Source organism: Patagioenas fasciata, chromosome 7, assembly GCF_037038585.1.
Source record: "Patagioenas fasciata isolate bPatFas1 chromosome 7, bPatFas1.hap1, whole genome shotgun sequence".
NCBI classification, from domain to species: domain Eukaryota; kingdom Metazoa; phylum Chordata; class Aves; order Columbiformes; family Columbidae; genus Patagioenas; species Patagioenas fasciata.
Genome location: NC_092526.1, coordinates 13,188,871 through 13,202,729, shown reverse-complemented (window position 1 = coordinate 13,202,729; position 13,859 = coordinate 13,188,871). Strand labels below are relative to the sequence as shown.

General features: G+C 47.2%; 1 protein-coding gene across 8 annotated transcripts in view; it reads left to right on the top strand.

Annotated features, from left to right (window-relative positions):
* The window catches only part of GLI2 (GLI family zinc finger 2), a 194,597-nt gene extending 181,714 nt beyond the window's left edge, over window positions 1-12,883 (top strand). For all 8 annotated transcript variants that reach the window (XM_065840950.2, XM_065840947.2, XM_065840949.2 and 5 more), the window contains 3 exons: window positions 3,131-3,412; window positions 6,455-6,791; window positions 7,827-12,883. In XM_065840950.2, the coding sequence (XP_065697022.1) occupies window positions 3,131-3,412; window positions 6,455-6,791; window positions 7,827-10,183 (2,976 nt within the window). In that variant the 3' untranslated portion in view covers window positions 10,184-12,883. The remainder of the gene's footprint in view (window positions 1-3,130; window positions 3,413-6,454; window positions 6,792-7,826) is intronic.
* The last annotated feature ends 976 nt before the right edge of the window (window positions 12,884-13,859 follow it).

The following is a 13,859-nucleotide window of genomic DNA, read 5'->3' as shown; positions in this document are numbered from 1 at the left end:
TCTTATTTACCTTTCATTGTTGCTATTTCCACCTCATAAAACTACATTGTTGTCACTCTCCACCTTTTTTCTCGTAAGCTAAATAAGCCAGTCAAGCCACTGAAGATGCACATTACTGCAGCATTTTTCCTGTCCTTAAAACAATTCTGTGTCTTTCTTCTACCCTGAAGGATTCTGATGTGGCTGGATCAAGGCTGCTGGTACAACTTTCAGTGCTGGATACAGACTCACTCTGCCCAGTTTGTGTACACTGAAGCAGTATGTGAGCTACTTTTTGCCCATTCATTGCCTGAGCTTGGATCCCTAGAGCTTTTCCAGGATCCTTCCTAGGCAGGCCAGAGTTTCCCTGCTGTTGGGCCAGCTGGTGTCCCATGTTCCTACATGTGGAATTTTAGCTTTGGCTATATTATTAAACGTCATTTATTTGATGGGCTCATTTTCCCAAGTGATCCAGATCCGTCATCACTGGATCTGTGATGACTCCTCAAATCGTCTGAGCAGAGCTTGGACACACTTGAAAGGCTACTCCTTTGGGTTCCCATTGTGCAAGAAGGTGAGGCTGCTGGGGAGTAGCATCTACCTCCTTTTCTATGGTGGATCCTGATCTAATGTGTTGACACTTGGCGCAAACTGTACCAAACAACACAAAATAAAGACCAAGATAACAGATAGGGATTTTTTTTCTCTGCTGTTGCTTCTCCTGGAAGATGCCAAAGCCTTCTCTGGTGCAGAAAGAGACTAGCCACTAGTGGAAGATTTGTACCAGGCCAGCTGAGCCTTACCATGGGAACTACATGGCACTGTATGATCTTACATTTTGTGATCGTGCTCACTCCTGAACTGTTGTTCAACCCTCCTTGATGCAACACAGGCAAGTCCTGAGGCTTGTGGGAGATCCGTATGCTGCATATAATGGACCACATATTTGACATCCTCTTTCTGAGGAACCTATGACATGATCCTTTGCAACAGATGACATCCCTCATGGCAAAGCTCATTGCATTGGGCAGCAAGCCCAGATGAGGGTCCTGCAGCCAGCTGTGGCCATGACCAGTGAGTGAGCAAACTGCACTGAGACCTTGGTTCACAAAACCACATGGATGCAAAGCAGGAGTTTGTGGCTGTGAATATTTCCCATTACCCCTTGGTTACTCTATTGTGGTTCCTAGCTACCTACTAAATATTTTCCTCTGCTTGCAGTCTTTACTTGGAATGCACCACAGTTTCAGAGTTAGTCACCCAGTCCCCTCTAAGGGGGAAATTCCAGGTTCCCTGTGTTTGTCTCTGTCATTGTGTGACAGGATGTGGGTGTTTGGTCCAAACATGCTAAAGTTCAAGCCACACTGGCTTTTCTTTGATTGTTGAAATGTCACATGCACTATTTAATTTCAAACTCTCAGTTACAATTTGAGTCCTTTCAGGAGATACCTTCAAAGTTACTCCTGGGAAAAGGGTTTTCATCCTGTCACCACTCTCCAATGCATACACAAAAGTCTGGCATGAATTCATGGCCAGCCAAAGGCTCAGAGAGACATTTTCTCCAATTCAAGTGACATAAGGGTAAACTGCAGAAAATCAGTTCTGCAGAGTGCATGGAGAGCTTTCCAGTTTGCCTACCCTAAGGAGTATCATACTGTATGTGCATGGGAGCAGGAGGGATGCATCTGAGATATCTAAATTGTTGAATGAGCTATGCCAACAAAACAGCAGCTGTGCTCAGGTTAGATGCAGGAGGTATGGCCTGATGAACAGGATGGTTGTACCCTGTCAGGTGGAGTGTCTGTTGTCCAAGCAACAGCAATTGTGTTATTCTAATTACTAGAGTCTGAAAAATCAGAACTATTGGGCCTAAAAGATCTTTATAAAAAAAATCTTCAAACAGTTTAATGGAGGGGTTCTAGCATGTGTGGTGGACATTCTGTTCTTTAGTTTTTAATAGCGGCAATAATATTTCTATTATGCCTTGTCCAAAAGGTTGCATGAGATTTATAAACCAACAATTTTACATTTTGCGTTTTGGTTTAACCAGCTTTAAAATACACTAAATATTTACCTCAGGAGAGTGTTATGAGGATTTAGTTTGTTCAAGTGATGTGCCAAGATCAGTCAGGAAGCATGCTTTTGAATGAAAAACAGGCTTTCATTGTCTTTCCTGTGATGATGCTGGATTTCTGCAAAGAATATGTAGTCCTTTGTATTTTTTCACTTAAGCCTCTGGACGAAATTACAAAACAGTTAAAAAATAATAGGAATGGTCATTTTGAGTAACGTTCAAACAACATCTATCTTTTTTTTTTCATGGATCTATCCTAGTGCATTGGCAGAAAAACACTTAGAGTAGCTGTGAGACTGAAAGCGGAACTTGTGATGAATTCAGAGCTTCCAGCACAGCAGCACCAGCTCAAACAACTGCAGCGCTAATACACTTTGGAATTGGAAATTCTATTAAAAAAAGAAAAGTTAAAAGAAGAAAAGTATCTGTTTGCTGACTTCTGTTTTCAGAAGCATGGCTTCAGTCTTGTTTTCCTGTGGCAATCAATGATTCATGAATTTGGGACTAGAGTGCTATCTTCTGAAAAAAACATTGCATGCCTGTGGTTTGTTTTGCACAATAACAGATTTCAAGGTGACAGGTGCTGGAGTGGTGTGATAGATTGGGTAGGGTGAATCCAGTCGGCTTGGTTTCACTGGAATTCCATCAGCCAGAAGGTCTCAGACATTTCCTCAGTGTAGACTCCCACCTTAGCAGGGAAAATGTATTATGGCCAGTCCCCTACATCACCTCCCTCTCAGCTGTAATCAGGAAACATTCCTGTGGCCACCCAAGCAAATACATACATGGGAAAGTAGTATTAGGAAAGTATTTAATGAATTCTTAGCTGTCTTTTAATCCAGAAACTGAAAACAAGGAGTTTAGCCAACATCAAATGATAGGCCAGCTCTGTGTGGATCAGCAGCAGCCCATATATCACATCCTAGAGATCAGAGTCTTACAGAATCCTGTGGAACAGATGCTTCACATTTTGCTGCTGCCAGATGCTATGCTCATTGTATTTTCTTGGCTCATACACTGCACCTGGAATATTTGGATTTGTTCTAAATATAACCCAAGATTTGCTTGTATTGACAGAAACCCTACGTCTGTAAAATCCCTGGCTGCACGAAGCGGTACACAGACCCCAGTTCCCTCAGGAAACACGTCAAGACCGTGCACGGGCCTGATGCCCACGTCACGAAGAAGCAGCGCAACGATATTCACCCCAGGCCACCTCCACTCAAGGAAAATGGGGACAATGAGGCAAGCGCCAAGCAGAGCAGCAAGGTTTCAGATGAGAGCCCCGAGGCCAACAGCACCACGAGGAGCATGGAGGATTGCTTACAAGTCAAAACAATAAAAACAGAGAATTCTGTGGTAAGAGCAGTTGCTCTTGGTAGAAGTGACGTGGCCCCTAATTTCTCTGACACAGTGGGGGTGTGAAGCATTTGCATGCCATTTACCTCTCTGGGCAGTTGCCCTTCACCTGGCAACACCCTAAAGTTCAAATCCAGAGATGAAACTGCAGGTCAGGGCACAGGCCAGTACATTTTGCACTTTCCTACCCAGCATCACAAATTCCCACCCTCATAGTCATCAGGGCCACGTGATGTCCAGTGTTGAGCTTGGCCTCTGCGTGCTGTGAAAGTGTTGTGGTCAAATGAGCTTTACCTACCTCACCTCAGTTTAAACAATTGAGCAATGACTGTAGAGCACAGATTGATGAATTCTTCTTGAAACAGAAGTCCTGGCTTAAGCAGTCCCTTTTCTTCTTCTCCCTGCACTCTTCACTGTTTTTCTTTCCAGGCGTGCACAGCCGTTTTGCTGGCACAACTCGAGTGCTGTCTGACGAAGCCAATGGGGATAAAAGTAACTGGTTTATTTTTGTTGGGTATCTTAAAGCAGGTTCAGTTCCCTGGCCCTGTGTACAATATGCAAAAGCACAGAATTGTTGGGATTGGCAGGGACTTCTTGAGATCGTCTAGTCCAACCTCCCTCCTCGAGCAAGGCTGGCTAGAGCAGGTTGCTCAGGAGTACACAAGTTCAATACACAGCTCCCAGATGCCACAGGAATAAACATGGGAGCAATGCCATGGCCCACAGAGTACATGCTTGCAGTCAGCCATTATGATGCTTTACAGCCCCATGACTGGCCACCAGCTGAAGCAAAGACCATTTATCATCCTCCTGGCCATTACAGTAGCTCTACAGTAGATGGTAGTGTGATCAGTGATGCTAACAAGGTGTGTATGATGATGAGTCCAAACTCACTCAAGCCTCTTCCACCTCACCCAGGGAGCCCATCTGCTCCTCAGCACACCACTGCTGGTAGAGGAGATGGAGCATTCCAACACATGCGTTACTTTTACCTTTTGATGTTTCTCTTCTCCTTCTTACCCAAAGTTCTGATCTGCTGTACCAGCTCAGAGTGGGGCAGGGCATGGGCTGCACACTGAAGACCTCCACCTGCAAAGGAGAGTGTTCCCATAGTCCCCAAACTTCTCACTAGAGCTGAAAGGACTTAGAGCTCCAAAGTATATATTTTCTTGATTTGAATCCAGGCTAAAAGATTGTTATTCCTATGAAACAACGTGCCCTGGTGCTACAAAGGTTTTCTAAAAAAGGTTAAGTGATGTGTTACTGGACAAATTACTGATGAGCAGCATGTTTCAGTTAGGAAGGAACTGAGTATTTTCATATCCAAAGAGTCTCTAATTGACTAAAGGAACAGTTTTACTGCAATGAGGCTCTGTATTGAGTTACAAAAAACTGAGTGTGAGAACCACTGGGCAGAATGACCTCTCTCCAATACTCTTCCTCCGTGTGTTTTGTTGGTGGTGGTTTTTTTCTGTGTAAACACGGACACAGTCACAGCTCTCCACCCCATGTCTCCCAAAGGTGTGCGGTTGTTTTGCTAGGGCTCTGTGCTCCCAGGGTTGCAGCCAAGCCGTCTTGCTGGCGTCAGAGCCATGGGTTGGATGTTCGTCTCTGTTCTCCCCATCCAGCACTGTGTGTACTTGACTTGTGCACATCTAATGCACAGCATCTGACCTGGCAGACCTACATCCAGCTCCTGTTTTCTGGTTTAGATCAAGGTGGTGGGAAAGGTGAGATCTTCACTCGTTCCCATCACTCCAAGGCCCGTTGCTTTGACCCAACTTTGGGCCTAAACCCAAAACCCAGAAACAGCAGCAGGAAGTCTCTCCTAGGGGTTTTTATCTGGCCCCCTGAAGAGGGATGGCGGGGACGGTGGGATACAGGAGAGGGGGTGATGCTGGCAATTTGTGTTGTATTCTACATGCCCTTCTCAATCCTTTTACTAACATGATCCTTTCTGTTAATGCTGTCTTTGTCCTAACAACCTATTCTTTATTCCCACTTACCCTTCCTTACTCTACCTTCCTAAGGACAGTCGGTACTAAGGTGAGCAAATAAATCCTTTGTATTAAAATAGTTGTATAAAGCATGGTCTCCTGCAGACCTCCTGTCTCCAGCTAACCTCTGTGGGGTGAGGCGTGTGGAGTGGTGGGGAGGGACTGGGGATATTTCCTTGAGTGCAGAAAGGGGGAGGACTCAGTGCCCAAGGATTCCCTTGATGCCTTTCTCCCAGCATCACAACTTGCCATTAAATCCTGGGATTGCAACCCAATTGAAAGGCTATGAGGCCACCAGAGCCAGTCAACTCTGCCCATGAGGGCTACTAAGGAACAAAGGAAAACACCAAATCACCGTGCACTCCCACCTTTGCCTGGGGCAAAGTACCTTGTTGCCTTTTCAACCCTCCCATTTCTTGCTGGAGCTGAGCGGAGAAGGCAGGCATCCTGTTTGGTAGCAGCCACAGCCACCTCAGAGCAAGTTCAGACTTTTTAGTGTCTGCTGCAAATAAACTATTCAATGAGAGATGCAATTCCTAATGTAAATAAATATTTACGGTGCTTAACTGCAAGTGGGAGTTTGAAAACAGTAAACCAAGTTTTTATCTGGCTGGGAAGTTTGTCAGCTAGCCTAATTTTACATTAGGGTATTTTAAAGACAGTAAACCTTGTGTCTGCAATACTTAGGCCTTGATCCTATGTTAGATAAGCCAGTGCTTGCTGCAGTATACCTTGCACCCTGACGTAATGTGCTGCTTTTCCTCAAGAAGCATCTGTCCTTAATCTTTTGGAGGAAGAGCACTTGGTTTCTCTCCATCCTCCAGTTGAACTCACCATAGTTTTTCCAGCTGTGGGGTGCTGCCCAGCACTCCTTCCCTGGGGAAGATGCCCCTGCCCTCTGGTAGGGCTGAGATCCTGCAGCAGGGAAGAATAACACAAGAGGAGAGGGCCTGGGATAGGTGGAACCTGTTGGGGATGTTGGGTTCTTGGTTTCTTTCCATTCATGTTTCCATCGGTCCAACTCCTCTTTTGTTCCTTCCCCAAGATGTGTCAGTCCAGTCCTGGTGGCCAGTCGTCATGCAGCAGTGAGCCGTCACCCCTTGGCAGCACCAACAACAATGACAGTGGAGTAGAAATGAACGTGCACAGCGGGGGAAGTCTGGGAGATCTGACAGCGTTGGATGACAACACTCCTGTTGTGGACTCAACGGTCTCATCTGGTAATTCAACAGTCAGCCTGCAGCTAAGGAAACACATGACGACGATGCAACGACTTGAACAGCTCAAGAAAGAGAAACTCAAGACAGTTAAGGACTCCTGCTCATGGGTGAACCCAGCTCCACAAGCCAGAAACACCAAGCTGCCTCCCATCTCAGGAAAAGGTAAGCCCTGGGCCTGGGCCATGTCCTGTAGGAACGCTAAAGAGTTTGACTTTGGTTCCAAAACCAAGAGTCTGCCCTGGAGGAGGATCATTTCTTATTCCCTCTGAGTCAGCCCTTGCTGGATAGAGATGCCAGGTAATATGGAGAGCTTGGGTGTAAACACAGACGTCTGGTGATGTGCTACAGAAACCCAGATGCTCAGTGCTCCACAACTATGAAGGAAGGCAGAGATGTTGATGTCCTTGTTTCTGAGCTGTCCTCACTGTCCCAGTAGCATCCACAAGACTGCTTGGGTTTGTTCTAACAGTAACAGTTCCCTAAGGGCTAATGTGCTTCCTGGGGCATTGCTGGAGCACAGCAACCATCCAGACAAGCCCTCCATTGCTGAGCTTGCACTGACAGGCCTTTTGTCACTTTGAGGGCTCCTGACTATTGCCTACAACTTCATATGCTAGCTTCCCACTGGCTGAGGATTCCTGATGGAGGAATCTTTATGATCCCTTTCGTGCTCCCCTAACCTCACCAAGAAGTCACAAGGCTTAGGGCCTGGCTTATCCTAAACCTCAGGGTTTGGTGTATTGGAGCTTCCTAGTTTACTCTGGGAGGAGCCTTTGAGTGTCAGCTTTTGGACTCTTAGCCTCCTATCCCTGGCTGCTGTGCATCTGTCCCAGTGAGCAGCTGTGGTTGTAGCTATGCGCTGTCCCTATAGCACTGTTCACACTAGTCCTCCTTTTTTCCTACTAAGAGAAGCCCATGTGGAGGCACTTCCTCAGCAGCTGAGCATCAGCGGAGTACACATTGCAAAGACCCTGCAGCAGGGCCTTGTCTTCTCTCTTCAGCCTTCTTGCTCTTTGTGCATGGACACACAGCTGGAGATGAAACTTTGAATTCACTGGTAGCAGAAGAAATTTACTATCATTCCTGTAAAATATTTGGGGGCTGGGTTTACACGTCTGTATTCTGGCATGAAGAACGCTACCAAGTGAAATTTCTCAGCTAACTAAACCTTTTCCTTCCCTGCAACCTTTCTTTCAGGCTCTATTCTAGAAAATAGTGGTGGTTCTTCTGTTACGCTGCCTAATCCCAGAATAATGGAGCTGTCTGTCAATGAGGTTACGATGCTGAACCAACTCAACGAGCGCCGTGATAGTACAACAAGCACCATCAGCTCCGCCTACACTGTCAGCCGCAGATCATCAGGGATCTCCCCATACTTCTCCAGCCGCCGTTCCAGCGAGGCTTCACAGCTTGGGCACCGTCCCAATAACACGAGCTCTGCCGACTCCTACGACCCAATTTCAACAGACGCCTCCCGTCGGTCAAGCGAGGCAAGCCAGTGCAGTGGGATGCCAGGTCTCCTGAACCTCACACCAGCTCAGCACTACAGGCTGAAAGCCAAGTACGCTGCTGCCACGGGGGGCCCTCCTCCGACTCCCCTGCCCAACATGGAGAGGATGACCCTGAAGAACAGGATCTCACTAATGGATGGACCAGACCCCACTTTGCCCTCCATTCGTCTTCCACCAGGCCCCAGGAGATGCAGCGATGGTAACACCTATGGCTACCCATCAGCTGCAGCGTTTCCCCACGAGGTGCCAGGCAACTGCACAAGGCGGGCGAGTGACCCAGTGAGAAGACCTGCTGGAGACCCCCAGGCCCTCCCACGAGTTCACCGCTTCAACAGCACCAACAGCATGAACCCCTTCCATCCTCTGCACCCCACAGACAGGAGGAATTTTGGCCCCCAGGGCTATGGGCGCTCAGATGCAAGCCTCCCACGACACACCTACTCACCCCGGCCACTGAGCATCAGCGAAAACATCACCATGGAAGCCATGCCTGGGGACACAGAGGCGCCCATAGGAGATGATGACATTATGCTGCCAGATGATGTGGTGCAGTACATCAAATCCCAGAGCAATGGGACAGCAGCTGAGAGCACTTCCATGGGGTACAGCAACGAGATGCAGAGCTTCCAGGGAAGCGGGAAGCTGCAGCCTCCAACCTTACCTGGCCAGCGCAGGATGGCAGTGGCTGAGGCAAACATGAGCCACTTGGGACCCATGATGGCAGAATGTCCCATGAGCTTTGACACTTCCTCAGACATGAATAAAAATAACATGCCTGTCCAGTGGAACGAGGTCAGCTCGGGTACAGTTGATATCATGTCCAATCAGTCAAAGCAGCAGTTTTCACAAGAGAACTTAGCAGTGGTCCAGCAGAAACAGAACTTTGGTCAGTACCAGAACTACAACCAGCAGCAGATGCAGCTGCCAGAGAACAATATGAACATAACACAACAGAGCTTTGCACAAAGAAACGTGGGAATGGATGGGCAGAGGCTAAACTGTATGCAGCTGAGACAGCAGCCGGTGAGCCTAGGCACTGGTATGAACTCCGATCTGGGCTTGCACACAGGGTATAACCAACCTCATCAGATGCTGAGCCCCGGTGCAATCAGTAGCAACCCAAATCAGATCTCTCCTTCCTGCAGCAGCATGGCAGCAAAGTCCGGACCCCACCTTCACCCTCAGCAAATGGACATGGCAACCGACCCTTCTTTAATGGTTGGCAGCAACAGTGAGCGCACAATGCTGGGCCAGGTCATGCACGAACCGAGTCAGCAGAGCTATTCATCTCAGCCAACCCACCTGAATTACCCCATGGCTCAGGAGGCCTTTCATCAGCCCATCATGACCTCCAACCAGCCCAGCTTTGAGCCTCAACAGAGCATGATGGCCTCAGCCACACAGGCATATCCACCCGGCATGGTCCAGCCTCGACCTCCACCCGAGCCAAGCCCAGCAAACAGATCTCGGGGCCTCCGCACTGTCCAGCAGCTGGGCTACATGAGAACTCCCCACCCCACAAACACCATCAGCCCAGGCCAGGAGACGGTGGAGGCCATGCATAAAAGAACCAATGACATGTTGCCAGCACCAACCCAGCAGTGTGCAGATGGCACGAGGGAAAATAATTTGATGTACTATTATGGTCAAATCCACATGTATGAACAGAACAGCAGCTTTGATAATCACGGGGACTGCCAGGTCAGACAGCAGCAGTGCGCGCTGAATAGCAAGCCGGCTGCTCTGCCCTCCCCAGGCGTGAACCAGGTGTCCAGCACAGTGGACTCACAAGGTCTTGAGCCTCCCCAGATAGATTTTGATGCCATCATGGATGATGGGGACCATTCGAGCCTGATGTCGGGAACCTTGAGCCCCAGCATCCTGCAGAACCTCTCCCAGAACTCCTCTCGCCTGACGACTCCACGAAACTCTCTGACACTGCCCACCATACCGGCGGGAATAAGCAATATGGCAATAGGCGACATGAGCTCCATGCTAACCACGCTGGCGGAAGAAAGTAAATTTCTAAACATGATGTCATAACAGTTAAGCACAAAGCCTTAGTGCTGTCTAAGGGGCTCTGCGTGAAGCAGTTTTATGGACGTGCTTTTCAAAAATAATCTGTTTCAATAGAGTAGATTTTTTTATAAGTATTAAATGCATTAAAGGGATTGAAAATGAAAATTTTAAAAAGTCTTTGTACAGAGTTATGTAAACTACATCCAGGCAGTTCAGCACTGCAAGGGTGCACCTCTAGTGTTATTTTTTGGCTTGGTGTCCCAGCGCACTGAACTATCACCACCAACCTAGGAGACTGCATGAGCGTGGTTAGACACGAAAACCTCCCTCCCCGTCAGCCCTGTAAATAGTACTCCCCATCATTTTCCGTTAGTTTCATTCACAAATAATTCCATTTTCAACCCACTTCAGAAAGAAATGGGAGGATGTGGTTTTGATCAGAATAAAAGCCATACTATGCATTCTGCTCTGATGAGAGTAGGGTTTAGTTATGTCTCTAAACAAGCCCTCTGCCAGCAGTATTGTTTTATACCATAAATACCTTTGTACCTTGCAAAGAGCATTGATTCCAAATGGCTTCTCAGCAAAGTGCCTTACCATGCTTTCGTGTTAAGTAGCCAAGGCCTCTCTTCCTTTAAAAATCAAATACAGTGTATTGCCAGAAGCGTATATAAAATGTACATTTATAAAAACATAGTGGTGTTTCTGAGAAAACATTGGAAAAACATAGTGATGAGACACATAAAAGGTGAATGCACTCTTTGATCAGATGTGTTTACAATGTGGTTTATATCATGTGCGGAGTGGAGCAGAGGCCTGGGAACAGCAATCACTGGGAAATAATCCCCCATGGCAGGACAGCTCCACTGTGCAGACTGACACACATGCATAATTTTGCGCCCTCTGAGCACAAAGACTTTATGCAGTGGCCCCATGTGCATCTTTGATGTCAGATTTCTGAAGCACACATTACCATACCCCTGTGTGGCTTTGCAACGATTTCACTTTCTGTTGGGTTTTCCGTGCTAGGGTGCTCACACACAAAAGTGATGGTGATGGAGAGAGTTTGAGAATCATTCCAGACCAGTCTGCACTGTGGCAGTGTGGTGGGAGCTGGTTTATCTGTCAAGGGTTCATCTGGGTGATATACTCCATGCAGGGCTCTGCCTGGGCTCTGTGCACACAACAGGCACATGGTTGCAGAGGTGCAAGGCCAAGCATGAGCTGATACAGCCTGTCCTGCAAAGAGACTTGCTGGCATCTACCCAGTGCTGCATTAACACGTCCCACAGTCTTGGTCAGCATGAAAGTAATAGCTTGGTCAGTAAGAACCTCTTGGAAACATCCTTGGGGAAGAGATGTGAGGAGCAGGGCCTCCTAAAGCCAAATCCTCCACCAAAATATAACTGCTAATAACAATGATCAGCTGTTTCCAGGCCGGTCTCACCTGGCACTGAAGTCAGTCTTAGTTGCGTTATTTATTTTTACTGTCATGAGATAAAAGGGTAGAAGTGGTGGGTTGCATGTGCTTGGGCAGGAGGCCTTGTTTAACTTCTTACTATGTTGGATAAGGACAACTTTCCTCATCCTGCTCTCATAGCATCAGATACTTTGTGCCTAGTACGTTGGAGGGCAGAGGATAAGCGTGACATCCCTCCAGGTTCGCACAGTTTGACCGGACAAGTGTCTGCAAGAGCTTTACTCTCTCTCCCATCTCTCCTCGCCCCCTCATATCAATGTGATGTTCTCACTGGAGGCCAACTCCCTCCCCTGTGCAGGACAGAACAGCTCTATAAAGGTGCTTTCTGATCTCCCTGCTTTCATTTGCACAAACTGGTGTCAGACTTATGGTTGCTGGCATGACCAGGGGCCGGCATAAAAATGCCACATTATCTTCAGGCCAACTTTGTGATATCAGATTTGCCAGCAGCCATGCTTGGCAGCAGTGGGTTGGGATGACCCTGCTTTCAGGTAGCCCTGGGTACAGCTGGTTCAGGGAGGTGCTGCTCAGCCTCCTGCCATCTCACCCATCCTCATCCCAAACTCACAGGGTGTGCACAGGACGCTTTTCACCCCTCCAGGGCCCCATGACTCCTCCTGATGTCCAGGATGCATGAGGACAGGAAAGCAAGCAAGGTGCCTGGTTGTTTATTTGTGTCTCTCATGAAAGTTTTGTTTAAAGGGATTGTTTTCTAGTCCACTGTATATATTCTCCTGCAGTTACTGACCTTGCCCTTGCCTTTGCATTTATGAAAACAGGGCAGTACATACTTTAGTACATTGTATGTCGTCCTGGACGCTTAGAATACAACTGGGCATTCTATGTGCTGAGATGGATCAGGCTTTTGTGTCTCCTTCAACTGCTAATCTGATTTTTTCAACAGCTGCATAGGGCAATGATGGATATTGAGTCCCTCTTCAGAGATATCTCATTAGGAAAGGATCAAATAAAAAATCAAAACCAAATCTTCAATGACTTGAGATTTCTCAGACTTTCCAGTGGTGGTCTTCCTTCATTTACTGAAAAAGTATTATAATAACCATTCCAGCACTGTATATATTATGTATAAAAGACATCATTACTAAAAGTACTGTAGGTGAATTGTTCTGTCAAATTTATATCTCAAGAACATTTTTAGCTGTTTTCTACATCATAAGAACAGACGTAACACAGTGAACCTGTATATAAACCTTTTGTACATTAAAAAGTAATTTTTTTCATAATTCCTTGTGCCTGTTGTTATTGCTTTTTTTTGTAATGGTGGCTGGTCTTGGTCTGTCCTTGCCACGTCAACACAATCGGACCCTGGTGGTGCTTAGGAAGAGCTGGATGTGACAGTCACTGCTGGATGTGCAGTGGTCTTGCTTTGAAGAGCTTCCAGTCAGCTATGGGACAGAGGTGACAGCAGGAGAGACAGCGAGACCAGGGTACTGCTGCAAGCACAGCCATGATGCCCAGGTGGCTTCCATAGGCCTGGCCTCTTGGCAGAGGTGATTTGAAGAACAATGACAGTGCAGCAGCGACAGCCCAGGAGAAGGGCTCAAAGGAAGCGTTGGACATACTTGAGAACCAGAAGACTCACAGTAAAATGGCTTGTTGACTATCTTTGTCAGTGTCCAAAAGGAGACAGAAATAGGACAGATCGGCAGATCTGTGATGCACTGTAACAGTGACAAGCTGAATATTGCATTTGAAGGAAGGAAAAATGAATCCATCCACTATGTATGTGATGGGAAACAACAATATGGTGAGCAACGGATACATCAGTAGTGATCCAGTTAGAAGTTGGTCCTGCCCATTGATAAGAAAGATTTCACTTGACTGCAGCAAGAGTTAGCTCATCCACTCAAGATGCTGATTCTCAACTGGATTTCGTAGAGGTGGATTGGTGTAGGCAGAGCTAGAGCTTTAAGAGAGGGTGGGGAAGATGTTCACAGGTGAGCCTTATGGGTACAATAATGAGTTTGGAATAAAGTCAGCTGTTGAGCAAGGCAGCTGGCCAGTGAATCAGCCATGGCACTTGGTACAAATGAGCCAGCAGTTTCACTTAGAAGCAACTGAAGGGGATGATCTCATTTTCCTCCATGCAGGATCCCTGCCGAGTTGATTGGTAGAATCAGGTAAGTCTGGGGCACGTCCTCACCCTATGACCCGTGTTACCTTGTAGCCTGTGGCAGGAGACTGGCATATCCCAAGACA